We start from the raw sequence: 24,668 nt of genomic DNA on the forward strand, positions 1-24,668 counted from the left end.
TGTGTGAGATAGTCCATCAAAAGTTCTCAAGGAGCTACCAATTTCCTAGCGGGTGTCACACGACAAAACTGTGCCAAGATGCCCTTAATTTGACTTTTATTAATAATGCCATTTTATAATGTTAGTTTAGCTACTACGGCGGGTATCTTTGTGATTGTCCGTGCATTTATGTATGTATGTACATATGTATTTGCTACCGGCACAAAAATAACCCCGCGAATTGTTTACTAAGCTTTTTAAGCTTTCGCTGTCTTAAATATAAGGCAATAAAATATTGTAAATATGTATGTTTGTAGAGCAAATGGCAATAACTACGTCAAGTATTATCAATCTGATTCGAGCGTTTCGTTGTAAAACTATTCTAAATATACGTTTTTTCAATGCTCTGCCTGTTCAAAATTGCAACCATAGTCTATAGAATATTCTTAAAAAATGTTTGTGAGTTGTAAATGCAAAGATCTATTTGGTTTGTTTAGTTTAGTTTGTTTAATCTCTACTGACATATTTATCACTTCATTTCTTGTGCGAGATATACCTGGAATGGTACAAATTTAACTTTTAGTTTCTCCAATCTTTGGTTTTTTCCACATAATAAATTAAACGCGACGTCTTAAGATTAGAATGGAAAACATGATCTTGCTTTTCTCATTTGCAATGAATATACAAATCATAAGGTTTCTTCGTGTTTTTAACTTAATATGAAAGCAACCAGACTAAAAATATAATAACCTTTGAAAGAGTATACAAAAGTAATCCTCTTGAAGGATTAACGTTTCCATCTTTAATTAATGGTTTAATTGCTCGTTTTTTGTTTAAGCCAGTATGGAAAGACGAAGAGAATCTGATTAGTGTGTTAAAAGTGAAATTTGTATTGCTATTTTGTTGCTTAACTATTTTATTTGTTTAATGTAATAATGCAAAGTGCAGCTAATAATTAAATTAAGTCTACTTTGCAGCCCAACTGAAAGCTGTAATATCTAATCGGTGAATTCGTATTAATTCAATTACACATGTGCATATTTACAACTAATTTAGTAGCTAATTTAGCTTCCTGATAAGATGGCGGCCTGCATGGATCTCCCATCTCTTTCCTTTTGACTTTGGATTCTAGCTTATCGTTTTCAATGCCTCAAATGGACCCGAAAAATTCAAAAGGCCAGCGTTTCTCGCGTTTAGTTATATTCAAAAATATACATTTTTTTTTTTAATTTCGTTCTATTATTTAATTTAAAGTTAGCTAGAATGCTGCTTATAGTGCCATCTTTCGACCCTCTATCGATATCTCAACGGCCCTGCGGCTCTCCTTCAGTCGCTTTGAGTCCAGGAAACGTTTCATGTGCTTCTCGTAGCGGTTTGGCTTGCGTTTTGTCGACTGAAATGAGATTCAATGGAATCAATGAATAAGTGGAGGCGAAAGCCAGGGCTTTATGCTGGACTACTTACCGCGGAGACTTCACCCTCGACGGTTGACTTTGGGCGGATGACGTAGTCCTTGTTGGAGGGCATGGGAACACGAGCGCGAGCCACCCAACCGGGATCTCCGGGACGCAGCATCTTGTCCTCGTTGGAGAGGGTCTGATTTAAGGTAGGTGCTTTGCTGCTGGAGGAAGGCTCTGTATCCGGACTCTTATGCCGATGACGTGACATCTGCGCCAAATCGCGCTCCTGACGCTCCTCCTTGCTCATCGCTGAGAAGTTGCAGCTAACGTTGAATATCGGCCGAGCCCATTCGGAAATCAGGCGACCAGCGCGATCGCGATTCGACTTGGTCTCCTGGGGGTGTTTGTACAAGTACATCACAGCCTTGCCAATGCCCGACTGTTTCAAAAGTCCCTTTTCAATGGTAGGAAACTAAAGATGGAGAATCCACACATTAGAAGCCATAATATAATATATAATAATCTAAGCATGCCACTTACATCTGATAACAGTTTAAGAATACTCTCGCGTATCTGAAGACATGGCAGACTTTTGTTTGGCAGGGGCGCTAGCCAATCTGTAAGTACATTGAGTATATTGTGCTCCAAGAAGGCCAGCTGCAAGTGCTTCTTGATCAGCTGTGACATCACTTGCTTCAGCATGGAAATCTTCTTTGTGGCCGGCTGACCTATCATGTTCAGCTGACGGTCGTCGTCCGAAGCGTTCTTCATACTGACTATAAGCTGATCGATCAGATCATCGTTGTCGTTGATCAGATCAATATCGCGCTTGCGCCGACGCACTCGCTTCTCTTCCTTCTTTCTCATGAGCATAGCATCAAAGTCGGAAATAAAGTTACTGTTCCTGCAATGGCAGTAAATGTGGGGTTAAAATCTATTCGCCTGAAGGAAACGAAGTCTTACTCTGGTTCATTTGAAATTGGTGTGTTCTCATCGTCAGAGCTCTCTGTGATTTTGTCTTGTGATTTCTCTTTGCCTATGCCCTTGTCCTGCTCATCCTCTTCATTGTCTGTGTCCGTGATTTTTACACGCTTCTTTGTCACCTTCGGTCCGTCGTCTACATTGAAATAATACATAAATTAAGGTGCTTTTAAAGTTGTAGCCAATATTTACCATCAGATTCGCTGATGGCCCGTCTTTTTCGCCTGGAAGCTGTCTGGGATGCGGCACTACCGGAACGAGACCGGGAACCCTTTCGCGAACCACCGCTAATGGAGCGGCTGCGGGAGCGGGATCCGCTTCTAGAACGCCTCGATCCGCTCCTGGAGCGCCTAGATCCGCTCCTGGAGCGCCTGGATCCACTCCTGGAGCGCCTGGATCCACTTCTAGAGCGCTTGGAACCGCTCCTAGAGCGCCTGGATCCGCTTCTAGAACGTCTAGAACCACTTCTAGAGCGCCTGGATCCACTTCTCGAGCGACTAGATCCACTTCTCGAGCGACTGGATCCGCTGCGGGATCGTCTTGATCCACTCCTCGATCGCCTGGAGCCCGAACCACTGCGCGAACGACTCGATCCGCTCCTAGAACGTCTGGAGCCACTGCGTGAGCGTCTAGAACCACTGCGGGAACGGCGAGATCCGCTGCGAGAGCGCGCCGATCCACTACGAGAGCGCCTGGATCCGCTCCGGGAGCAAATGGAGCCACTTCGGGAGCGTTTAGATCCACTGCGCGATCGCCTAGAGCCACTTCGAGAACGCCTTGATCCAGATCCACTGCGAGATCGTCTAGATACAGAGCCGCTTCGCGAACGTCGAGAACCGCTCCGCGATGCATTTGAGCGTCTAGAACCGGACCTACTGCGAGATCGCTTAGATCCACTGCGAGAGCGACGTGATCCACTGCGCGATTGCTTAGACCCACTGCGGGAGCGGCGCGATCCACCACGGGATTGCTTAGACCCACTGCGGGATCGCCTAGAGCCACTGCGGGAGCGACGTGATCCACTGCGGGATCGCTTAGACCCACTGCGTGAGCGGTGCGATTGCTTAGATCCACTGCGGGAACGCCTAGAGCCGCTGCGGGATTGTCTAGAACCGCTGCGGGATCGTCTAGAGCCGCTGCGCGAACGTCTGGATCCAGCAGGCGATCCCGGTGCTGCGCCAGAATGACGGGAGCCACTGCGGGACGGAGCGGAGCCGCTCCGCGACCGCCGGGAACCGTTTAGCGACTGCTTGGAGCCACTGCGCGAACGCCGGCCACTGGCTGCCGAGTGCACCGATCCGCTGCGGGACTTATGGGATCCGCTTCTGGAGCGGGATGCGCTCTTCCTGGTAGCACTGCGACTGCGACTACGCGAGCGATCGGCGATGGCCTCGGCATTATCATCACCATTCTTGGGTGCCGGCGAAGGAGACTTGCTCTTGCTCTTCTCTGGCAATACTGGCTCGAAATTGGTTGCGTCGGGATTGGTATCTTGAATTTCCTTTAGCTCCGCTTTTGCGGCCGTGTCTGTTGTGGTCTTCTCGAGTGGCTCGGATAAGGTCTCGGCTTCGTCGCCGCCGGCCTTTTCTGAAAATTAAGTGTATAAAATGGTTAAACAAGAATTTCCATTAAGAATCAATTTGGTAATCAACCTATTTCAGACGTTTCCATGCCGTACTAATTATTCCTATAAATTTTTAGTAGTACACAACCAAATTTGCCTAGTCAGTTGGTCAAACTGCTTTCAGGCTCAAATTAAATAATTCCTGCAATGACTTATAAAATACGACGCGATTTTATTGCTCGGCATTTGTAAGGCCAGTGGAACGAATGGAAACGGAACATCAACGCTTGTGTGTACACATACACTAATGCATACACGCTGTTTAGGGCCCTTATACACGACAAGCCTTTTGTTATCGATAACAAAACTTCTATGATAAGACATCCGAAATAACTTATTCTACAAAACATTTAAGTCCAAAACTTAAATATCAAAATTAAATTTGTTTATGGACAAAAGTCTTGTTTTAAAAATAGACTGCGACGTACAGGTATTCGTGTCAAGGAGTACGATTTTAATCCTTGGAAATCGATAACCAAACTTATAGAAATTGATTTAATTTGTTAAGTCAGAATGAAAACTAGGTATTGCATATATTCATAGTCATTACGATTATGTATTTTTACCGCTGTTTCTTGAATCAAAAATTTATATTGCTTCTTATATAAATAAAATGAATTTATTATCTGAGGATTATTTTTGCTTATAAATTGTATAAATAAATCATTTATCGGAATAGACATGCTACCAACTTTTCCATTCAATTAATCGCGATTTTCGATTTTACACAGTTTTTGGGTTTTAACTACGCTTGTTTAAACAAAAGATATCGAGAATTTAGCGTTATCGAATCGGAATCCACCCACTTGAAATGCCCCATCCCTAAATTTGCCATGAGAAAACCAAAACAATAATATTTTTAAAATTGGTAGACATGAAGGAAGAGCAAAGCTCTATGTGTATGAAAACGCCGATATCAGCTATGGAATACTATTCTTATCTATATATTTTCTATTTCAGCTATGTTTGCCGAGGATATCCTACGGGATTACGGCTCCTTCATATCGGAGCACGATGGGAAATTGAAATTATTGCGAGATAAAGTGCCTAATCGGGATGTTTCCGAGTCTGCACAGTGTGTATATATGTCGCCCGTGGTCGAGGTAAACTTTATGGGCAACGATTCCATGGCTCCGGACAGAAGCTTTGAGGAATCGGAGCTGGTGGCCAATAAACCGCTGACAACTCTGGCGAATCTGTGCAATCAGTGCAGAAATCTGTCCAGGAAGGCAAAACGGTTCCAGCTGGCATTCCTTTTCAGCGACTTTCGATTAGATGATACGCTCCCGCCACATACCCACACATCCGAGGGTTCCGCCGGCTTGGAGGGATCCTTGGTCCGCATGAGCAGCTCCATGGACTTCTTCTGCCAGGTTTACTTCTTGCTCAATCGCATGATTGTGATACTCCAAAACCTTTGGAGACAAATAGCCGCATCTGTTAGCGTCCCAATGGACATCAATGAAGTCCACATATTCGTAAGTCAACGATCGAACTCACATCTCAAGTGTAGTAACCAATTGAAGTCGAAACTTGCAGGCTGTCTTTGATGCAATGAGTGAGTTACTGGAACACATAGTGGTATTCAATGAACTGGCGAACCAATCGAAGATATCCACCATGTGGGCGCTGTACAAGAAGTGGCTGATGAACCTATCCAATAGCCAATCAGCGAACTTGGAGCTCAATGGCCTTAGTACATCGCTAATGGATATAGAGAATCTGATCACCAAGGATTTCTTTCGGGTAAGTCAAAGAAAAACGTGAATGGTAACCGCCCTTTCATGGATATTTCCAAACAGATTCTACTGGACAATTTGATGGAATTGAAGAAGCAATTTGGCCTGAATAGTGTTAGCCCCATCACCCAGCATTCCAATGCCTATATTCGTAGGCAGCTTCTCGACGTCGACGCGAATCCGAGTAACGAACTTAAAAACTATGAGGATCCCAAGCACATTATTCGACTTACCACCTTCGTGGTCGTCGTCCATGAGCTAGGCATCCAGATGGAGGGAAAACTGGTCAAGAATGTGATCGATTTGGTGGCCAGGCATAAGCAGGTGCCTCTCAACCGAAGCGTTTTCTGGTCGCCTTCCGGATTCCTCTCTCTACATGCCAAAACCCTGATGAAGTCTTCAGCCCGATCGCAAGATGGACAAGGCCCAAAAGTTCATAGCACAGTATTGGAGAAGTTTAGGCTTAGCGATCAGAGGACCTGTCGCCAATTGGGCGTCCAACTATCGCTGTGGTCCATCCAAATGCAAAGGGTATTCGATGTGGGAGTCTTTGGACACCTCAAGACTTTTCTGCAGTTGATTCTCAATGGACACTCCTATGCCGATCAAGTTAACCTGCTGGCAGTCGCGCTGATCAATCGGCACGTGGCTCTGATGACGCCCATGACCAGAAACGATTGGATCGTCGTCTCTCGGTTGCTGCAGTACCTGAAGGTCATTCAGAAGACCTTTGAGTCAAACCAAATCAATTTCGTGCGCTTTATCAGCTCACTGATACAATGGCAGAAGCAAAAGGTCATACACCTGCTGCACACAACGAAAAAGAAGATAGTTGTCCTCAAGTTGCTGCAGCGCAAGATCAACTTTTTGGCCACAATAAAGCTGGCCGAGAAGTCCATTATGGGATTTCCGAGCAAGCAACGTTTGACTTTCGTAAATCTAGCCCTCGGGGAGTTTCTAGATAATCGCCTCCTGCCCGCCGACAATCAAAAGTTGATCAAATCGATCCTACATCGTGTTAATAGTATCAGCGACATTATGCGGAATATTGGTGGACAACTTAACACGTCGGAGTCCTCGAGTCTGGTATATAATCACTGGTTTCTGGACACTTCGGTGCTTAAGGAGTACACCGAACTCCAACGCAATCCCTACTCCTTGCAGGTTGGTTTCTTACTCAGTTTCTGGCAAAGCAACTTCATGTTTATGCCATTTATCATCGGCAGAACCTCGTGTCGGTGAGCCATCATCTGGACAAGATCATGGCCATGTTCAGGGGTTCAAGGTGTCCCAAGCAATCAGCGAATGACTTGATCATTGAGTTTTTGAGCAACCACCTGGAGTTCTTTCTGCGCGTGGAGGCCCTTTCGCATCTCTTCCAGAGCCAGGATCAACCATTCCAGCAAAGTGCCTTAGACTATCGTCTCTGCATCAATGCAGTTGCAGTTGAAAACGATGGTGATTACAATATTATAAAAGGTAAGATATCGGTTACAAAACTGAGAGATCATGCCATTCATTAACATATTTTAGATCATCTTGAGAACTATTTCACTGCCACGTTCTACAACTTAACGACAATCGCTCCGCACGACTGGAAATCGTATGAAAAGATGCGTCATTTGGCCAACAAGGTGCTGCAGCTGCAACCCATCGATGACCACCTGCCCAATCAGATAATTGACCAGGTAACCAATTGAATCATCAATAAGCAATCTCTTCTATTAACCAAACAATTCTTTCCCACTTTCAAGGGCATAGACGTGCTGCAGATCATGCGGAATATACACACTTTCGCCTCCTCGTATGCCTACAACATGAACCTGCAGGTGTTCGTGGAGACGAACAGCAGGAGCAAGCACCTCGACATCATTGGCACCCGGCACGTGGCCAACTCGGTGCAGACGCACGGCACCGGTATCATCAACACCACCGTCAACTTTATATACCAGTTTTTGCGCCAAAAGTTTTACACCTTCTCCACCTTCCTCCACGACGAGCAGATCAAGTCGCGGCTGCTCAAGGAGCTGCGTTTTCACACGGAGCACAAGCACAGCAAGTCCTATCAGTCGTATCCCTATGAGCGCGCCGATAGTTTTCTTAAGAAGATCAGAAGGCTAGGCTGCTCCAGCAATGGCGAGACGTATATGGATCTTTTCAGGAAGGTTATCACACAAGTCGGTAGGTGGTTAAAGACCATAATTCAAGAAAATGCTTAAAATATAAACGTAAATATTGCTTTTAGGCAACGCTGTTGGCTATGTGCGCCTCCTGCAGGCTGGAAGCAAGAATGCCAACTTCCGGAATCGCTCGTATAAAACCAGATTCGACAGCAACTTCAGTTGCGGGGGCTCCAAAGTGCACGAGGCTACGGAGGGTTCCATCAGGGAGTACGAGAAGAGCCTGGGTCACATGAAGGAGTGCTATTCCGATAGCACAAATTACTTCAAGGTGCAGTCTACGATCTTAACAAGTTAGGTAACCAGCTTAACCCATGGATTTATATTGCAGCTTCTTCTGCAAGGCTTTCAGCCCTTTTTGTGCAATCCACATAACCACCACCTGCGAACCTTCTACCTCATCACACCGGCGCTCATCATGAACTACATTGACTACCGGGTCAAGCAGAAGCTAAAGATCTACAAAAAGGACCAGACCAAGATCTCGCTGTTCGAGGATGGCTTCGCCATCGGCCTGGTCTACATCCTCAACATGCTGAACCAGCAGACGGAGTTCCATGAGCTGGGCTGGAGCCAGACGATCACGCAGCACCTGAACGCGGAGCGCTCCAAGGTGCGCGACATTTTGGCGGGCCAGCAGCGGACGGCGCCGGAGCAGCTGGACGAGAAGCTTCACCAGACAGTGGCGATAACCGAACGACATGTGAACGCCTACGAGCATGAATACAATCTATTGTACGCCACCTTGAGTAGCTCCGAAATATTCTTCCAATAAAATATGTCCATTTACCAAAACCAAAGATCCCAGCAGTGACAACAAACAATTGAGTAGTTGGTTGCCGTTTATTCAGATTTATTAAGACGAAAATACAATTCCGATTCCGGTACATAGCGTAGAACGTTGGTATATATATATATATATGCAATTAGATAATCAGCATTACTAATACTATTATTAGTAGTAAGTAAGCCAACATCAAAAGATCAAACATTTTTCTAAGCCCCTCTCGACTCTTGTCGTCTCATTGTTTTTCTTCTTTGTTTTTTTTTTTGTGAATGGAAATGTTAAAGTTACAGATTTAATGCATATTATATAGCCAATTGAACGCTTTCTGACATTGGTGGGCACTAATTCTATTCACTTTTGGCCCCCACATACAATTGATTGGCCAAAGGAAACCCAACATGTCTATTGAAAATATGTTGGTTTGTTATGTATTTTTCTCGTAATATTACAGTACAGTAATTGGTAAAAAAAAATGTTTTGGAGAAAATGCAAATGGTTTTCGTCTTAACAGATTTTTCTTCTTGCAATGTTGCTGTTGCTTTTGCATCGCACCTTCTTAAAGAGAACCAGAGTTAGCCACAATGATCTTCTTGGAGGTCTTGCCAGACTGCGATCCATAAGATTCGATCTTCTTGACCACATCCAGTCCCTCGACGACCTCGCCGAAGACGACGTGCTTGTTGTCCAACCAGGCGGTCTTCACAGTGCAAATAAAGAACTGGGAGCCGTTCGTGTTGGCGCCAGCGTTGGCCATCGACAGGATGCCGGAGCCGGTGTGCTTCAGCTCGAAGTTCTCATCGGGGAACTTGTTGCCGTAGATGGACTTGCCGCCAGTGCCGTTGTGGTTGGTGAAGTCGCCGCCCTGGCACATGAAGTTGGGGATGACGCGGTGGAAAATGGAGCCCTTGTACCCGAATCCCTTCTCGCCGGTGCACAAGGCGCGGAAGTTCTCGGCGGTCTTGGGCACGACATCGGAGCGCAGCTGCAAAATACAAACAAAAGGGTAGAAATTTCGTTAGTAAACAAGAAATTAATGCTAACAAAGTATGACTCTTTTTCAGTTCTTCAAGGTTTGTTTATCCGAACTCGGATGACCTTGCCACTACTTTTTGCTTATTTATTTCTTTTTTTTTTTGAGGACTGGACAATTTTCTGTATAATTCATGTTGAGCGGCAGTAAACATGATCAGCTGTTTTTTGACGCCGCTTTTTTTTCATCGCCATTTTTAGCCCTTTGATAATATACATATGCATGTTCATATGTATGTGCATATCTATACCAAGGGAAAAAATACATATAATGCACAGAACTTTGCAAATGCACTAGAATTTGAGCAATTTTCCAATTCACCCAGTAATCGAGACAATTGTATAAATTAGTCAAGTAAATGCTTTTCCTAATGCCGCTTCTCTATAAATCTTCAATTGTTTAGTGTAGTAATTCGGCGTGAAGTGCAGAATTTTTCGCGCACTGCATGTATGTTCAAGTGTGCGTATGTACATATGTATGTCCTATTGGAAGGAAAATCCTAGACATGTGGCTTGGTTTACTTGGCGGGCAATGACTTTATTCCCAGGCCACTAAAAATATACATCAAGCATTCGCGTTTCCTATTCTTTTTCTCTATTCAAAAATTAGGTGTACATTACATCATCGGCGGAATTAATAGTGAGTTCATGTTTGCAAACGGGTTTACAGAACTCGCGCATTCACACCCGAATATCTCTGTGTGTACACTGTACATCTGCGCGTACATTACCCGCATGCACACATGTACATATGCAAGCACGACAAGAACATACAGACATACGCGAGTGACCGCTTAGAGGTTATGTTCGTGTATTGATCTGCATGTGTGTATGGGTATGAGCCACACATACGCAGACCACGCCGGAATGTACATATATAGCACACATGCACAGATGCATATAAAATACCGGTAAAAATTGCACACCATTTCGGCCAAAGTTTGCCGACACGTCAATTAAAATAAGGAAAATTCCATTCTATAAAGATAATACCACCAAATGGCCGATTTGCGGGGGTTGGTGCTCCTGCTTGCCTGTTTGCTCAAAATTCAGCGATGTAGAGATAATTATAGAGATTTTCCGATTAAACGCGCCTGTCCAATTGGGTTGGAAAATTGAAAATTTACCCATAGCGCATTGTCATGCAATTAGTCATGGAAAGTAATTGCACTTGTCGCTTATAAATTAGAGGGCGAGTTTGCGCTGTGTGTATATTTGGTACAAGTTTTAAATCCGTAAAAATAAAAAGAAAAAAACGGTATGTACTTATCACCTGAGGCAAATAATGTAAAACACAGTCTTAGCTTTAGGCGTAAGAAATGGCTTTATGGGAAATCACGTGTTTTTCACTTTCTGGTCAAATGTCACAAAAAAAAAAACCTCAACTTAAGTTTAAAATTAAAAAAAAAGGGCAAATAACTCACCTCCATGACGATCCGACCGAGGGGCTCGTTGTCGGCGGTCATATCAAAAAACACCCTAGGCAAAGTACTCATCTTTGACGCTTTCGAATATTCGCGAACAATCTGAATTCCAAACTGCAACTGACCCCTATTCACACTGCACGCTGACGAAGCTAGGGTTATAGATTTGTTAGCTAAAATGGCGGACTCCGCAATCTGAAATGCCGCTGCCGACCTGTGCCGAAACTGTCGAATCAGAGTTGCACAAAAAGAGACCATCGTGTATGGCTTGCGACCGCATGTACGATACTACGATATCGTTCCGTGCGTTCCATTCCGCGCGTTTCGCTGCTGCTGCGGTCGCAGCAATTGTTACATCACTTTAGGGCGCCCATAAACGCACTTTGTGCTGCCCATTCCCCCATCAAAACGGATAAATGGTCGCGTTCATGCGCCCTTTTTACAATTTTTATAATAAATAAATACATTTACTTGCGCTCATTTGAAACCGCCAATCGAAACAACGCATTCGCCTTCGTTAAGTAAATATCTTACAAAAAATTACAGCATCGTGATCAGCGATCACTCCTAAAAATCAAATATTTTTTTGCTTTTAAAGAGCCATTAAAATATAAAACTTAAAGTTGAAATAAACACAAGACTATTAAAAAATTAAGATAATTGAAAAATAGTGGTCACTTTGAAATAACCATTATTCTAAAACAGCACATTGTAAACCCAAAAATCACGGCGAAATCACAGGATTATTATAAAGACTTTTTAAGCATAAATTGTTAAAGCATATATGCAGCTATTTCTATAGCTTTTTAAAAACAAATGTATTAATTATTTTTATACATGTATTCATTATTTTAAATTACTTGTTTTAAATATTAACGTTTCGATAGTTCAATTGTGCGTGTCGCATTTTCTATTTTGCCATTTTAAACTATAGTTAATAACTAATAATAGTGTTTTACAGTATTAAGTCTTACAAACTTTTAAATGTAATTTGGAGAAACGATGGAAAATAAATAAATAAATATAAATAATTTTTGTTTAAATGGCACGATAAAAAATAATTGACCTAACAAGACAGCCTGTTTCAAAATTATTTTTCGATTACTTGAAATGATTGCTCACAAATAATCAGCAATTATCGGAACAATGTTTTCAAATTTGTTTTCCGCTTTTTCTCGCGCCTTTTGTTGTGGTTTTTCTGCCGCGAAATTTGAAAATGGCGTTCAAGGTGAAAACTAGTTGGTGATTCATTTCTGAAAACGTAATGAATGCAGCTGCACGGTCTCAACTACTCTGAGTACTTTTCACCACCTAATTGACCTTTAACTCCCAGTTTAAATGAACTCGTCCTTCTTTTTACATTTATCACTTTATTATTACAATAATGATACGTATATTCATTTACAAAACATATCCATTCATTGTTTTTACATATATAGCATTTCATTTCCCAAACCCATACCCGATCCACTATGAAATAGTGAGATTACCATTTGCCTCCCTCAGTGAATTTAAATGAAAGAGATTAATACAAACCCAACTCGAATCAGAACCGCAAGCCACGCCATTTCATTAAACGGAAATAAAGCATTAGATAAACGCATGACAAAGGCCAGAAGAATTTCTGATTCAGAAGTAAAACTAGAAGGAAGTATAAGCATTGTTTACAATACTACATACATACATACATCAATTGGCAATTAATTACATAAATTAGAAGCACCAAACAAAAACGATATGGCTGGCTAGCCTGGAGCAGCAGCACCTTGGCATGCTTATCCCCGAAAGCGGTTGAACTATGGACACCTGTTCCACGGCTACATGCATATTAATATAAGCGAAGCAAAAGCTTAAAAACAGTGATTATCGTGCTCTTTGATTAATCGCTTTGGAATGCCAAAGTCAAAGCGTTGAGAAGGCGTTTTACAGATTCGGATTCGAGATATATAGCGGACGCCCAGACTTAGAACTAAGAAGACTTTTGTAGAGCGAATCGCAGGATTAGCAAAAAGATGCCCACATGGGTCCACACTTGATGGAATACCCGACTCCCTCCGCTGGCGGCAGCCGCAACGAGCGGCGATTTCTGATTGTCACGGCACATCGTTTGGTTCCGAATGAAGTTGAACATGGACTCGACGAGATTCGCCGGTGTTATGTCCGAGCATTGCTCCAGTTTACGGACCACACACGCCTGCAGAGTCAGCATCTCGTCGCACTGTTTCTGACCGACCGTCAGCTTGGGCATGCTCCTGATGCGGTTGTCCTGCAGATCCGACACGTTCAGGTACTCGGAGAACGTGCTGTTCACGCACTGCTGAATGTTGTCCTTCTGGGACTCAATGCATTCGGGTCCCTTTTCGGCAATGAACAGGGCTATCTGATCGCCATCCTTGTGGCACACAAAGTTGAGCAGACTCTGGATGATCTGCTTAATGACATCCTGGCCCTCGCGCTCCTCCTGCACCAGACAGGGCACCAGTTTGGCCGTGAACGCATCCACACACTCGACGGCATTCGAACGCCGGCTGCAGTACTTGTTGAAGACCACATCCAGTTCGCCCTTGGGCGACGCTTCCTGTATCTCCTGCTGCATTGCCGTGTAGTTGACAATGCCATTGAGGCACTCGGTTAGCACCATGAATCCGGACTCGATCTCGCCGTATGCCTCGACGCCCGCCTCCTCGCCGGCCACCTCGATGCATTTGTTGCGAAATAGCTCCTTGGCGTCGTTCACGCTAAAGTTTGACTTCCTCAGCTGGTCGGGCAGCTGGGTCTGGATCTGATCCAGGTCTAGCTGGGCCATTATGCCGGCAGTGGCGAATATAACCAGCCAAATGGCGTATATCGCATGGCTTACATATGTCCTGTGCATGATGTTTGCTGTATTTTTTGCACTCCTCTTTGTCTTTTTGCTTGCCTCCTCTTCCGTTATTCTCCTTTGCTCTGGTTTTTAAGCTCTGAGATTTGCACTTTTGTTTGTGATTCTATGCGCTTCAAGCAAACATATTTGTTCGTTTTGCGAAATATGCCTATGCCTTTGGGCAATTGGAAAAAATTAATTTAATTAGGAAATCACTGGATGGAAATCCCAATTGGAGATTCTATCCCACCCGTCGGCTAGAGATGGCACTTCGTCGATGACGCTTTCGATGCAACAGCTCACTATCGGCTTTCCGCCGATAAAAGCGTACGATCGATCTATCTCTAGTTCAAATGAACAAGTTCTCGTAGAATTCAGTCTTTATTCTAATCTTCAGTGTTTTGTTTTTTTTTTTAGTCGAAAACCAGTGTCAGCAAGTTGAAGGCGAGAGTAGTTTGGAGGTCGAGGCCTTGGATATTTGTGTGTGGCTAGGGTGGCACATGTGCAATAAGGAGGCGGAGGAGACATGGCCTCCGCGGAGCAAAGAACCGAAGTGGACGCCCTTATGATGGGGCCGATCTCGAAACTAAGCATGCTGCTCACTGTGGTGTCCATTCTGTGGCGCTTCGTCTCGATTTGCATCAACTGGAGCCTGGCGTACGTGTACTGGATGGAGGAGTCCTACGGATACTGCGCCTGGACCATTGGCTCCATTCTGGTGCCCATGGTGGTCACATCGGTCATATATATACATACGTATGTGACATATCGCGATAGCGTGTACTTCCCCCGAAATCTACAGCTAAACGATAAATTTGTATTTGAATTTCAGCTTGAAGAGCGCTCATGCCGGCGAAAAACGCATCCTGGAGCGAGGGGTGTACTCAAATGCTGTGATCTCATATCTCTTCCGCGATGTCTATGTCCTAAACTATGCGTTCAAATACTCGTTGGCCAAGGAGCGGGATGACAAGCAGGCGGAGATCGAGTGAGTAATGCTAGTGTCAGTGTATAAAACTAGTTAATAGTAGCTTAATGCCCTAAATGGTAGTACTGCCGTTTAGTTTATCTTCTCTTTTCATCATAAGTGAGCACTTTAGAATGTTTATAACGAATATCTGAATTCTTATCTTACAGATATTACCAAAAACTCATGACGGAGGAGTGCAATGTTAGTTTCGTTCGTCTATTCGACTCGTTTTTGGAATCAGCACCGCAGAAAATACTACAGCTGGCAATTCTTTTGCAATCGACATTGGAGTTCACATGTAATACGATATTAATACTACATTAGTGCCATATTTCAATCTCTCTCTCTCTCTGCCTTAATTAAGATAACTAATGCATAAGTAATTTAAGCTTATAAACACCAAATTCTGACGTTCACTTTCGCAAATCAAAGTCAGTTTAGGCGTTTAGCCTAACTCATTGATTGTAGCCAACGAAAGTGAAACTCGGAATGGAAAGTCGATGGATGCCATTTACCCATTCAAATTTCTTTTCCCAGACTACCGCCACATCGCCCTGATCGTCTACTTCGGCAACATAGCGTGGTGCATCCAGGCGTACAATCACTCCAATCGCCTGGCCCAACTGGACAAACATGATATTGCGGCGAAGGGACGATTTCTGCAATTTCTCTTCCTGCTCTGCCTCACTGGTTAGTAGTAGTTAGTTAGCTGTGTTGCTTAGAATGTGTATATTAAGCTTTTAGTTATTCGCTTTTATTTCGTAGTTTCGAGAACGCTTTGCATCGCGTATGTGGCCAGTATTTTTCCCATCGAAACGCTGATCATCTGCGCGACACTGGCTTGCTTTTACGGCACCATTGTGTTCTTTGTGGACTCGCCAATGATCGCAAAATCCCGCCCCATGAACTATTCGTACTGCCTGTGCTTTGGCGTTGTCTATCTATTTATTTTTACGCCCGTCAAGGATGCACCAACCAAATATAAGTACGCCTTCTATCTCACATTCTGTTTGTTGCAAAATATCATCGCCTGCGCTTTGTACATTCCCTTGTATCTTGCCACAGCCATCATTGCCTTGTATATTGTCGGAATTGTTCTGTTAATAATCTACTACACGTACTGCCATCCAAATACTGTGCGTACTTATTTTTAAAATTCTAGCATAATTAGTAGCATTTTGTATATTTGCAATAAACGTTGTTATGCCCACTTGTGATGCGCCTTTGATTTTCAATTGGCTTAAGCTGGTTTCAGATCTAATCTAATATCTAATATGCATTGTGTTTTTATTAGAGGATATATACATACATACATACACACATATGTATATGCAAATTTGATTTCATTTCTAGATTTTCTATCGATATTTGACCATCGATTAACTGATAGTTAGGTTTTAAATTTAGTTAGAACTTTTCTTTGTAGCGGAACATCAACTAAAGGATATATATAGATATATATAATATAAATGTGAACTATATGAATTGAATGTGACACAATATAGTCGCACATACATATATATGTACATACATCTATGTTTGTATTTAAGTGTCATTAAAAAGATGTCATATTTATGTGTTAATCCCGTGTACTTAATTTGAAGCGCTTACTAAATATTTTTCAAATGCAATGCCTTTCTGTTCAACTAGTTCCCAAATATTGATCAGCAAATGCATCATAATTGAATCGATCATTCCAGATGCGCATGCGCAACGCGCCAAGATGATGGAGTCGCGTATCTGAACTGGCGCATCTGGAACCAGTTGGCGGAGTCGGTGGCTGCGATGGAGTTTGGGGCGCAATTAAAACGGTTCCCGCAGATGAACCGAACGGAACCGGTTCGGGATCGAAGCTAGAGTTGGCTAAGCTAGTTGGCATTGTATATTTCATGCAGCTGGTTAACTTTCACTTCGGCTACGAGGGGCGGAGACCAAGGCAAATCGCAGTGGGACTACGACTAGCAGGCATCAGGATAGCAACTCGAAAGCGGAAGTGATGCAAAGGATATCGAAGCCCAGAAGATGGCATCCAAATACGAGCGCATACTGAGCGATTGCAGATCGAAGAACGTGCTGTGGGAAGACCCCGATTTCCCCGCGGTCCAGTCTTCGGTCTTCTACTACCAGACACCGCCGTTCACCTTCCAATGGAAGCGTATCATGGATTTGGCGGATAGTGGCTCCGGTGCGGTGGCTGCCAACAGTTCGGCGGCACCAGTGTTCCTCAACGAATCGGCGGAGTTCGATGTGGTGCCTGGCAAAATGGGCGATCGCTGGCTGGTCTCCTGCCTGGGACTGTTGAGTTCCCTGAGGAATCTCTTCTATCGCGTGGTGCCCGCCGATCAGACACTGGCCAGTGCTCACGGCGTCTTTCGTTTCCGTTTGTGGTGGTGCGGCGAGTGGGTGGAGGTACTGGTCGACGACCGTCTGCCCACCATCAATGGACGGCTGGCGTTCATGCAGCCGCAGGCATCCAATTGCTTTTGGGCCGCCCTGCTGGAGAAGGCCATTGCCAAGTTGCACGGCTCCTACGAGGCCCTCAAGTACGGCACTCGTTCCGACGGACTCACTGATCTCCTGGGCGGCGTGGTCCGGCAAATGCCCATCCTGTCGGACAACATCAGGCCACAGACGCTGAAGGAGCTACTCACCACCACCTGCATTGTCACCTGCTTGGCGGACAAGAGCGCAACCGTGGCCAAGAAGAATCTCGCCGAGCGCATGCCCAATGGGATTCTGGTGAACGTTAACTACAGGTAGGACATCCATCGATCTATTACCTTCTAATGTCTTTACTACTGCAACGACCATTTGCCATTGAAACTTACAGACTCTCCAGCCTGGACAAGGTGAAGACCCTGATGGGTGACTCGGTGCAGCTGGTGTGCCTGAAGGACACGTTCTCGAGCAAGCCGTTCGGCGAGAAGACGCACTTCCTCGGCGACTGGTCACCGATGTCCAAGACGTGGGAGCGTGTCTCGCAGGTGGAGCGAGCGCGTCTCATCCGGCAACTTGGTCCCGGCGAGTTTTGGCTGTCGTTCTGCGACTTTGTGGAGATTTTTAGCACCATGGAGGTGGTGTACCTGGACACGGAGACGTCCAACGACGAGGAGATGCTAAAGAGTCGTCCGCTGCACTGGAAGATGAAAATGCACCAGGGCCAGTGGAAGCGAGGCGTCACCGCCGGTGGTTGTCGCAATCACGAGTCGTTCCATATCAACCCCCAGCTACTGATATCCGTGCAGGATGAGCAGGATCTGGTAATTGCCCTCAATCAGCACACGGCCGTGGAGCCGAAGGTCATTGGCTTTACGATGTACACATGGGATGGCGAGTATATGCTCAGCGAGTGCCTGCAGAAGGACTTCTTCAAGAACCATGTGAGCTATCTGAACTCGGACTATGGGAATACGCGGCACGTTAGCTATCATACGCACCTGGAGGCGGGTCACTACGTCCTCATACCGACCACCTATGAGCCGGCGGAGGAGGCACATTTCACGGTCCGCATCCTGGGCACCGGATCCTTCCGACTCTCCTGCCTGGAGACGCAGACCATGATACTGCTGGATCCATTTCCGGCACTCAAGAGCACAGATGCCGAACGGTGCGGCGGGCCGAAGGTCAAGAGTGTGTGCCAATATGAGCCCGTGTACATGCAACTGGCGGATGAGAACAAGACCATTAACTGCTTCGAGCTGCACGAGCTCCTGGAGGCGTGCCTGCCCAATGATTATATCAAGGGTTGCGCCAACATCGACATCTGTCGCCAGGTGATCGCTCTGCAGGACCGGAGCGGCAGTGGTCGCATCACGTTCCAGCAGTTCAAGACCTTCATGGTCAACCTGAAGTCCTGGCAGGGCGTCTTCAAGATGTACACCAAGGAGAAGGCGGGCATATTGCGTGCGGAGCGACTGCGCGACGCCCTCTGCGACATCGGTTTTCAGCTGAGCACGGACATCATGAACTGCCTGATCCAGCGGTACATTCGCAAGGATGGCACGCTCCGGCTGAGCGACTTCGTTTCGGCCGTCATCCATCTGACCACCGCGTTCAATCAGTTCCATTTGAAGAACTACGGGCAGGTGAACGTGATCGAGGTGCATCTGCACGACTGGATCAAGAGCATACTGAGCTGCTAAAAACCCGCACTCCACTGAATTTCTAACTACACATTCTTTTTTTGTAATCCTAAGATTTTATATACTGGTTAAGGATGATGATGACGACGACGACGATGATGCAGCTGATGTTGATGATGCTGATCTGCCAATCAAAAAGCCAGTTTCGCTCGAAAGATTTCTTAGTTTCGAATAACTTTCTAAATCAGCGAGAACTTCGATAATATACTCTTTTTTTTAAACTTTCCGTATAACAAATTGTTTCTGGAACTATAGCTTTCTTTCTGAGGCTAGAAAATCCCCTCTGCGGCTTAAACCCATGACAATATCTTTATATATATCTATATATATATAATATATATAGAATCGAGCGAAATGGCCAATGCGATTGCAGACTTTTATGTACTACTGAGAATTTTTATTATTATTTATTGTTCTTATGGCTAACAATTAAACGAGCGCTGAAGGCGAGACGTGTTCAGAGTATTTTCAAAATCTATGTATGTTTATTTATTCCTGACCCATGACCCCTGACCCCGATCCGGGCGTGAAGGACTCCAAGTGATAGGTTGGTAATAGCTATATGCAGATACAATAGTTGGCCTTTCCGATCAGCGTTAGTTGGATTATCTGATATAGTTTTAATAGTTGCGGGTATTATTTATAAAAGACGTGTGTGTGTGTAGTGTGTTTACAAGCGAGTATTTCGTGCACGATTATTATACATGGTACACCAGCGGATGCAATCCATAGTGGGCTTAAAATGAGCTACGATTCAAGCAGTTGTAATCCTGTTAGCCCGGGTTGGTCTCCTGGACGCACTGCTCCTGTGATCCCCGAGAACAGCCCGCACTTGTGCCTCACTCTTTTTTTTTTTTAAATAGTCTAAAATATCAGCGTGTATTCACTGCGTTCTGCAGTTTCTATTGTGGACGACATGACCGGATCTCTCTTCTCCCATCTCCGAGTATCCCCGATCTCAATCCCAATGGCCTCCATTCCATGGGAAATGTACATTACCCAATTGACAGCATGGATTTACATGGATGTTCCGTTCTGGGAGGAGGCATCGCTGATGCGACGTGACAGCGTCGTCTTGCGGCTAATGGACTTGGTGTTGCCGATCTGATTGGCGCTGGTATGATAGTTGGAGCTCGAACCGCCGCTGGTCGGGGTGTCAGTGTTCAGTGATTCCACAGTTCGCATCGCCGAACGCTTCAGGGAGCCAGTCACCTCGTGCGGCTCCTGGTAGCCGGAGTCCATGTCATCATGGTAGGAGTCCATCAATGGCGTGGGATCCTCATAGTCGTAGTCAACGAAGCCATTGTTGTCAAAGGACTGCAAAAGGTCAGAAATATGAATTAAGTTTTACATTCTATCTTGTTTTTTAAACAACCGATGACTTATTCAATTAAGGACACCTTAAGATAGACCACATGATTTGGCCCATTATTATAGCATCCCTATCCCTAGTTCACCAACCTTGACAAACGACTGCGAATGCTTCTCGTAGCCACGGAACACCTGGCTGTGCGACTTGCCGCGATAGTCCACCGATTCGTAGTGCCCATCCTGGGAGTTCTCGATGATGAAGTGCCTGGTGCCGTGGGGCGTTAGTGTGGCCCACAGTAGACGGCTATCGTTGACCAGCTGGCTCTGGAGCAGATCCCTACTGTTGGCCGTGGCGCAGGGATAAAGAATTCCGCCGGATGTGAAGGCATTGGATTTGGTCGCCTCGCCGAGGGCATTAATGGCCGTCTGCTTGATATTGGCGTCGTGGTACGAGAAAAAGGAGCTGCTGCAATGGCAAAACGTAGGAATGTCGGAAATACGACCAAAACTCGCGCAAATCCATGACTTACTCTCTGCACCGCATCACGATGAGGGCCAGGAAGCAGCCGAACACAAAGATCCCGATGCAGGACGAGACAAACAGCCAGACGCTCTCCAGACTCTTGGAATCACTTCTCACCAGCTCCATTAGCGCGTTTCCGCTCTCGTTGTGCTGCATCCCATGGCCGCACATGAAGGCGGCAAAGCACGGCTGCGACTCATTGGAGGGCACCAGGATGTCCACCGTCGCCGGCTTTGAGATTAGAAAGGACGGCAGCGGCGGCGGCGGCATCGATAATATAAAGTCCGGCGGTGGACCGGCCAGCTGGTCACAGCTGCCCACACAATTGCCAAAGAGCATGTTCATCATGAAGCTAAAAGTGTACAGAGCACACATGTAACTAACATTGAATCAATTGGAGCATACCCGCGTATCCATGTACCAGTGTACCCCATCCAAATCCAACGCATAATCATGTGTATCTGTGTTGTGTTCTTCGATTCACAACATCGTTTTTGGGGGTAGGTTTTCTACAACTAACTAAAAATCGACTAATCGCAACCCGTAATGAAATAGTTTTAACACTTTAGACTCTCTAGCAAGTACTACTTTTTAAATAGATGGACTAAAAGTTTGTGTTTGTTTCGAATACACAAGTGCAAACAAAGCCATTAGCAGAAAATTCCTTTGCATTCCCATGGGTGTTTGTACATAGATATTATTTTAATCCCAGAGATTTTGGTACTTTGATAAACACCAAGAGATGGTAGGAACCTTTTTGTAACCCATTAACAGGTAATTAATACTATTGCCACACTTGGAATTGAAAACACTTTCGAACCTTTCAACACAATGCCCTGACTTGCGTCAAGGAAATCCCAGTCAGAACTGAGTGGTAGTAACTATCCCAAAATACTTGGCTATCCTCTCCGGCGGAGGTGCGCGCGCATCTCCCCCGCCGCCGAATAGGAAAAGTCAGTAACTTGGCGATACCTTTGAATCCGGGACAGTTACCCCCGTGCCTATTGGACACACCCAGGTATACCCTGTATATGTACGGCTACATGGTTATCAAAACACTAAGGGACCTTTCAATATGAAACACCTACTTAGTTTTGACACCATCACTGCTCTATTGCAATTCAATGCAATAAACTACTAAGGATTGTTACTCTTCTATAATGATATAAATATAAACGATTTAATTACTATATTTTAAAACTTGATAGCGTTAATGGAAGCCAATATTTTAAATTTCCTCCAAATGTTATTGTGAACTCTTTGTGCAGCTTAATTAAGGAAAGTTCTAAGATTTATTTAAATGATTTTAAGAGTTTGCATCAACCAAGATGAACAGGATAACTAAGATAACCGCAAAACTCATAATAATTTACATGATATGCATTATTTATTTGAAACTATTTTTTAATCACAGCTAAAACTATCACATTAATAGTAGCCCCTTAAGATTTCCCACATTTGATTACAATAAATTGAGACATTTTATAAGTATTATCTATAGGCATCTTTTAGATACCATCTATGTAATGGTTAGCGTATATTTAAATATTTATACAAATTTGCAGCCCTTAGTATTAGCTTTTTGTAACATGGGACTAAAAAAAAAAAAATAACAGAATCCAACTGAATGCAAATTCAGCCTATATATTTGGGTTCATAATAATATCGTTGTAGTTATTTTTTATCAGTGTAGGTCATGACGACGCCGACAACTAGGGCCATAACGGTAAATCCCTGAGCCGCGATACGACTTCGCATCATCAGCTGCGACATCTTGCGATTGCCAGTGCGAAAGTTGTATAAGCCAGCTGTGAGCGCCGCTGTAGTGGCCAAACATCCTGCATGCATAAATAATAAACAATAGAAGCAATGAAGAGATATGTACATTGTTTTGTTTACATAACCCGGCAAACACACTCACCCAACGGAACCAGCGGATTCTCCTTGATCTTGCGCTGCAACTTCTCCTTGGTCGTTTCCACCTCGGCAACGGGTCCCAGGTCCTGGCGCAATTGTATCCAATCCAGTTCCTCCTCCGGAAGCGAGACTTCAATTTTGTTCGACATATCGCTCTTAGTCCCGGGCAATATTAGTAAAACAATATCAAGCAAGTCAAATTCTATTATTCAATTGGAGATGACACCAACGCTTACGATGTGCGTGCGTTCACACTAATAAAGCGATAGTTTTCTCGAACTATCACGACTTCCAAAACGACAAACATCAAGAAACGTTCTGAGATTGAAACAAGCCATGAATGGAAAAACGTTATTTTTAAATAAACAACGCCTTTTTTTTCTTTCTTTTTTTTAATATATTTGCTATAATATAACTATATTACATGTATTAACATTTGATATGGTTCACACCCTTTACCAAAATTACACATCTACTAATTTGTCTATACCTTTTTTTAACATAATAAAACTAGCAGCAAATAATACTTTATTTCCCTAAGAAATAAATATACCTGAATTTTTTAGAACGAAATTAATTTCACCATTTAAAATAATTTATATTGTTTTAATTCGAAGAAACCAGAACAGGGCTGGTATTTTAAAGTATTTCGAAGTCAATAAATATTAAAATATACATATATAAATAATCGATTTAAACAAATAATTTAAAAAACCGCAAATAAATTTTAAAGCGAAAATCTTAAGTATAGTATGGAAAAATTAATAAATAATTTTAATGGCCAATATAATTGAGATTTTATTTTTTTTTTTGGATTTTTGTGACCTCATACATTACAAACATACACACATGCATTACTCCTTCTCTCTGTATGACAGAGAGAATTGAGGGAGAATTTGTTTTAAAACATAAGAGAACATTTTTTTCTCTTTCGAATTCGAATTGAAAGTACAGTCAGACGGGAACACACAAAATGAAAATGTGTATGTGTATGTAGCGGGTCGCTGCGATGTACATATGTTTGTGTGTTCCACACGTATGTACATACAGCTGCGTTCGTGGAAATAGCACTGAAAGGCATCAAACGGTTTTTTTCCGTATTCCCTTTTGTTAATTAATTTTTTTTTTCGCTTCGTCTTCTGTGTCGCAAAACAAGCAAAGCAGTTACAAATGGCTTTTTGTACCTGCACTGCTCTTTAACAAAACATATAATTTCAGTAATTAATATGAACTTATTCATTCTGAAAAACCGCTTGACAAATTGAACATAGCATTCATATAAAATCATCAATTTAGAAAGTGGCGGTCATATGCACTACTATTAGCATGAGCACAGTTGTATATGCTTGGCTATGTATCAATGTGTTTGCATTGATGCATATCGGTTTTGTAGAATTCGTCGCATTAACGAATGTAGCTGGCAGTTAAAAATAAGATATGTATGTTTAAAATAAATTTTGGCCCTAAGAACTGTGTAATGTACATATGCATACATACAGTTCTGTATTTTTCCCACACTCCACACACTCCATAGTTTGTATGTTTGGCACGCCAGCGTTTATGTACATACCCGTGATCGTATGTTTGTATGAAAGTAACAGGCCAAAAAGTTTTATAAGGCCTTTTCCCTCCACCACGTGTATGTACATATGTATGTATATGACACTGAGCGCTCTCTCAGCAACACTAATTCTACCAACAAAATGACTATAACGACTCTCTTCGCGCTCTCGCTCTCCCGCACACACGCACACCAGCAAAGAATTGCGCACACAGTCCAACGCAACGCAACGCATACA

The 24,668-nt window shown here is 43.8% G+C and overlaps 8 protein-coding genes across 14 annotated transcripts; 3 read left to right on the top strand and 5 right to left on the bottom strand.

Moving 5' to 3' along the window:
• Positions 1 to 881: 881 nt before the first annotated feature.
• On the bottom strand, positions 882 to 4,203 carry CG9915 (uncharacterized protein). Of its 2 annotated transcripts, none has more exons than NM_001272675.1 (6): positions 4,013 to 4,203; positions 2,553 to 3,947; positions 2,343 to 2,496; positions 1,920 to 2,283; positions 1,444 to 1,851; positions 882 to 1,372 (listed from the first exon to the last, which is right to left on the bottom strand). In NM_001272675.1, exons 1-6 carry the CDS (start codon positions 4,029 to 4,031, stop codon positions 1,250 to 1,252), a joined length of 2,463 nt encoding a protein of 820 aa, NP_001259604.1. In that variant the 5' UTR covers positions 4,032 to 4,203; the 3' UTR covers positions 882 to 1,249. The 2 variants fall into 2 exon arrangements, with proteins under 2 accessions (NP_001259604.1, NP_001097000.1); NM_001103530.2 differs by having other exon boundaries at positions 1,166 to 1,372.
• A 570-nt stretch (positions 4,204 to 4,773) lies between these two features.
• SWIP (Strumpellin and WASH-interacting protein) lies at positions 4,774 to 8,815 on the top strand. The gene is made up of 9 exons (NM_132888.2): positions 4,774 to 4,883; positions 4,945 to 5,462; positions 5,524 to 5,730; positions 5,787 to 6,887; positions 6,950 to 7,202; positions 7,257 to 7,411; positions 7,478 to 7,904; positions 7,969 to 8,174; positions 8,235 to 8,815. The coding sequence occupies exons 2-9, from the start codon at positions 4,947 to 4,949 to the stop codon at positions 8,676 to 8,678; spliced, it is 3,309 nt and encodes a 1,102-aa protein (NP_573116.2). The 5' UTR covers positions 4,774 to 4,883; positions 4,945 to 4,946; the 3' UTR covers positions 8,679 to 8,815.
• Positions 8,738 to 11,435, bottom strand: Cyp1 (Cyclophilin 1). The gene is made up of 2 exons (NM_078642.4): positions 11,144 to 11,435; positions 8,738 to 9,672 (listed from the first exon to the last, which is right to left on the bottom strand). Exons 1-2 carry the CDS (start codon positions 11,399 to 11,401, stop codon positions 9,247 to 9,249), a joined length of 684 nt encoding a protein of 227 aa, NP_523366.2. The 5' UTR covers positions 11,402 to 11,435; the 3' UTR covers positions 8,738 to 9,246.
• Positions 11,436 to 12,495: 1,060 nt separating this feature from the next.
• CG9917 (uncharacterized protein) lies at positions 12,496 to 14,296 on the bottom strand. Of its 2 annotated transcripts, NM_001272676.1 has the most exons (2): positions 14,257 to 14,296; positions 12,496 to 14,181 (listed from the first exon to the last, which is right to left on the bottom strand). In NM_001272676.1, the coding sequence occupies exon 2, from the start codon at positions 14,016 to 14,018 to the stop codon at positions 13,113 to 13,115; it is 906 nt and encodes a 301-aa protein (NP_001259605.1). In that variant the 5' UTR covers positions 14,019 to 14,181; positions 14,257 to 14,296; the 3' UTR covers positions 12,496 to 13,112. The 2 variants fall into 2 exon arrangements, with proteins under 2 accessions (NP_001259605.1, NP_573117.2); NM_132889.3 differs by having other exon boundaries at positions 12,496 to 14,296.
• A 54-nt stretch (positions 14,297 to 14,350) lies between these two features.
• CG32579 (uncharacterized protein) lies at positions 14,351 to 16,833 on the top strand. Of its 3 annotated transcripts, none has more exons than NM_001272678.1 (5): positions 14,351 to 14,762; positions 14,839 to 14,994; positions 15,144 to 15,274; positions 15,514 to 15,666; positions 16,677 to 16,833. In NM_001272678.1, exons 1-5 carry the CDS (start codon positions 14,533 to 14,535, stop codon positions 16,718 to 16,720), a joined length of 714 nt encoding a protein of 237 aa, NP_001259607.1. In that variant the 5' UTR covers positions 14,351 to 14,532; the 3' UTR covers positions 16,721 to 16,833. The 3 variants fall into 3 exon arrangements, with proteins under 3 accessions (NP_001259607.1, NP_001259606.1, NP_727957.1); NM_001272677.2 differs by lacking the exon at positions 16,677 to 16,833 and adding an exon at positions 15,721 to 16,185; NM_167501.2 differs by lacking the exon at positions 16,677 to 16,833 and adding an exon at positions 15,742 to 16,185.
• Positions 16,828 to 19,588, top strand: CalpC (Calpain C). Its single transcript, NM_132890.3, has 2 exons — positions 16,828 to 17,732; positions 17,807 to 19,588. Exons 1-2 carry the CDS (start codon positions 16,999 to 17,001, stop codon positions 19,116 to 19,118), a joined length of 2,046 nt encoding a protein of 681 aa, NP_573118.2. The 5' UTR covers positions 16,828 to 16,998; the 3' UTR covers positions 19,119 to 19,588.
• Positions 19,502 to 21,824, bottom strand: CG9919 (uncharacterized protein). Of its 2 annotated transcripts, none has more exons than NM_001298392.1 (4): positions 21,773 to 21,824; positions 20,960 to 21,304; positions 20,580 to 20,892; positions 19,502 to 20,435 (listed from the first exon to the last, which is right to left on the bottom strand). In NM_001298392.1, exons 2-4 carry the CDS (start codon positions 21,298 to 21,300, stop codon positions 20,136 to 20,138), a joined length of 954 nt encoding a protein of 317 aa, NP_001285321.1. In that variant the 5' UTR covers positions 21,301 to 21,304; positions 21,773 to 21,824; the 3' UTR covers positions 19,502 to 20,135. The 2 variants fall into 2 exon arrangements, with proteins under 2 accessions (NP_001285321.1, NP_573119.1); NM_132891.2 differs by having other exon boundaries at positions 20,580 to 20,895.
• A 521-nt stretch (positions 21,825 to 22,345) lies between these two features.
• Positions 22,346 to 24,665, bottom strand: CG9921 (uncharacterized protein). Of its 2 annotated transcripts, NM_001272680.2 has the most exons (3): positions 24,440 to 24,665; positions 22,874 to 23,187; positions 22,346 to 22,790 (listed from the first exon to the last, which is right to left on the bottom strand). In NM_001272680.2, exons 2-3 carry the CDS (start codon positions 23,016 to 23,018, stop codon positions 22,627 to 22,629), a joined length of 309 nt encoding a protein of 102 aa, NP_001259609.1. In that variant the 5' UTR covers positions 23,019 to 23,187; positions 24,440 to 24,665; the 3' UTR covers positions 22,346 to 22,626. The 2 variants fall into 2 exon arrangements, with proteins under 2 accessions (NP_001259609.1, NP_001259608.1); NM_001272679.2 differs by lacking the exon at positions 24,440 to 24,665 and having other exon boundaries at positions 22,874 to 23,113.
• Positions 24,666 to 24,668: the final 3 nt, after the last annotated feature.

The sequence above is a fragment of the Drosophila melanogaster genome, chromosome X (assembly GCF_000001215.4).
Source record: "Drosophila melanogaster chromosome X".
Lineage (NCBI taxonomy): Eukaryota > Metazoa > Arthropoda > Insecta > Diptera > Drosophilidae > Drosophila > Drosophila melanogaster.

Bases quoted from the DNA above. Each gene is read 5' to 3' on its own strand.
- CG9915 (NM_001272675.1), bottom strand. The intron at 2,284-2,342 runs GTAAGACTTCGT...CTGCCATTGCAG, and splicing joins CCAATTTCAAATGAACCAGA to GAACAGTAACTTTATTTCCG. The intron at 1,373-1,443 runs GTAAGTAGTCCA...ATCTCATTTCAG, and splicing joins TCGAGGGTGAAGTCTCCGCG to TCGACAAAACGCAAGCCAAA.
- SWIP (NM_132888.2), top strand. From the start codon at position 4,947: ATGTTTGCCGAGGATATCCTACGGGATTACGGCTCCTTCATATCGGAG. The intron at 7,412-7,477 runs GTAACCAATTGA...CCCACTTTCAAG, and splicing joins CCAATCAGATAATTGACCAG to GGCATAGACGTGCTGCAGAT. The intron at 7,905-7,968 runs GTAGGTGGTTAA...TATTGCTTTTAG, and splicing joins GAAGGTTATCACACAAGTCG to GCAACGCTGTTGGCTATGTG.
- Cyp1 (NM_078642.4), bottom strand. From the start codon at position 11,401: ATGGTCTCTTTTTGTGCAACTCTGATTCGACAGTTTCGGCACAGGTCG. The intron at 9,673-11,143 runs GTGAGTTATTTG...TGTATTTTGCAG, and splicing joins TCGGTCGGATCGTCATGGAG to CTGCGCTCCGATGTCGTGCC.
- CG9917 (NM_001272676.1), bottom strand. From the start codon at position 14,018: ATGCACAGGACATATGTAAGCCATGCGATATACGCCATTTGGCTGGTT.
- CG32579 (NM_001272677.2), top strand. From the start codon at position 14,533: ATGGCCTCCGCGGAGCAAAGAACCGAAGTGGACGCCCTTATGATGGGG. The intron at 14,763-14,838 runs GTATGTGACATA...TTTGAATTTCAG, and splicing joins TCGGTCATATATATACATAC to CTTGAAGAGCGCTCATGCCG. The intron at 14,995-15,143 runs GTGAGTAATGCT...CTTATCTTACAG, and splicing joins GACAAGCAGGCGGAGATCGA to ATATTACCAAAAACTCATGA.
- CalpC (NM_132890.3), top strand. From the start codon at position 16,999: ATGGCATCCAAATACGAGCGCATACTGAGCGATTGCAGATCGAAGAAC. The intron at 17,733-17,806 runs GTAGGACATCCA...TGAAACTTACAG, and splicing joins CTGGTGAACGTTAACTACAG to ACTCTCCAGCCTGGACAAGG.
- CG9919 (NM_132891.2), bottom strand. From the start codon at position 21,300: ATGATGAACATGCTCTTTGGCAATTGTGTGGGCAGCTGTGACCAGCTG. The intron at 20,896-20,959 runs GTAAGTCATGGA...TTGCCATTGCAG, and splicing joins ATCGTGATGCGGTGCAGAGA to CAGCTCCTTTTTCTCGTACC. The intron at 20,436-20,579 runs GTTGGTGAACTA...GACCTTTTGCAG, and splicing joins ATTCGCAGTCGTTTGTCAAG to TCCTTTGACAACAATGGCTT.
- CG9921 (NM_001272680.2), bottom strand. From the start codon at position 23,018: ATGTCGAACAAAATTGAAGTCTCGCTTCCGGAGGAGGAACTGGATTGG. The intron at 22,791-22,873 runs GTGAGTGTGTTT...TTATGCATGCAG, and splicing joins GAATCCGCTGGTTCCGTTGG to GATGTTTGGCCACTACAGCG.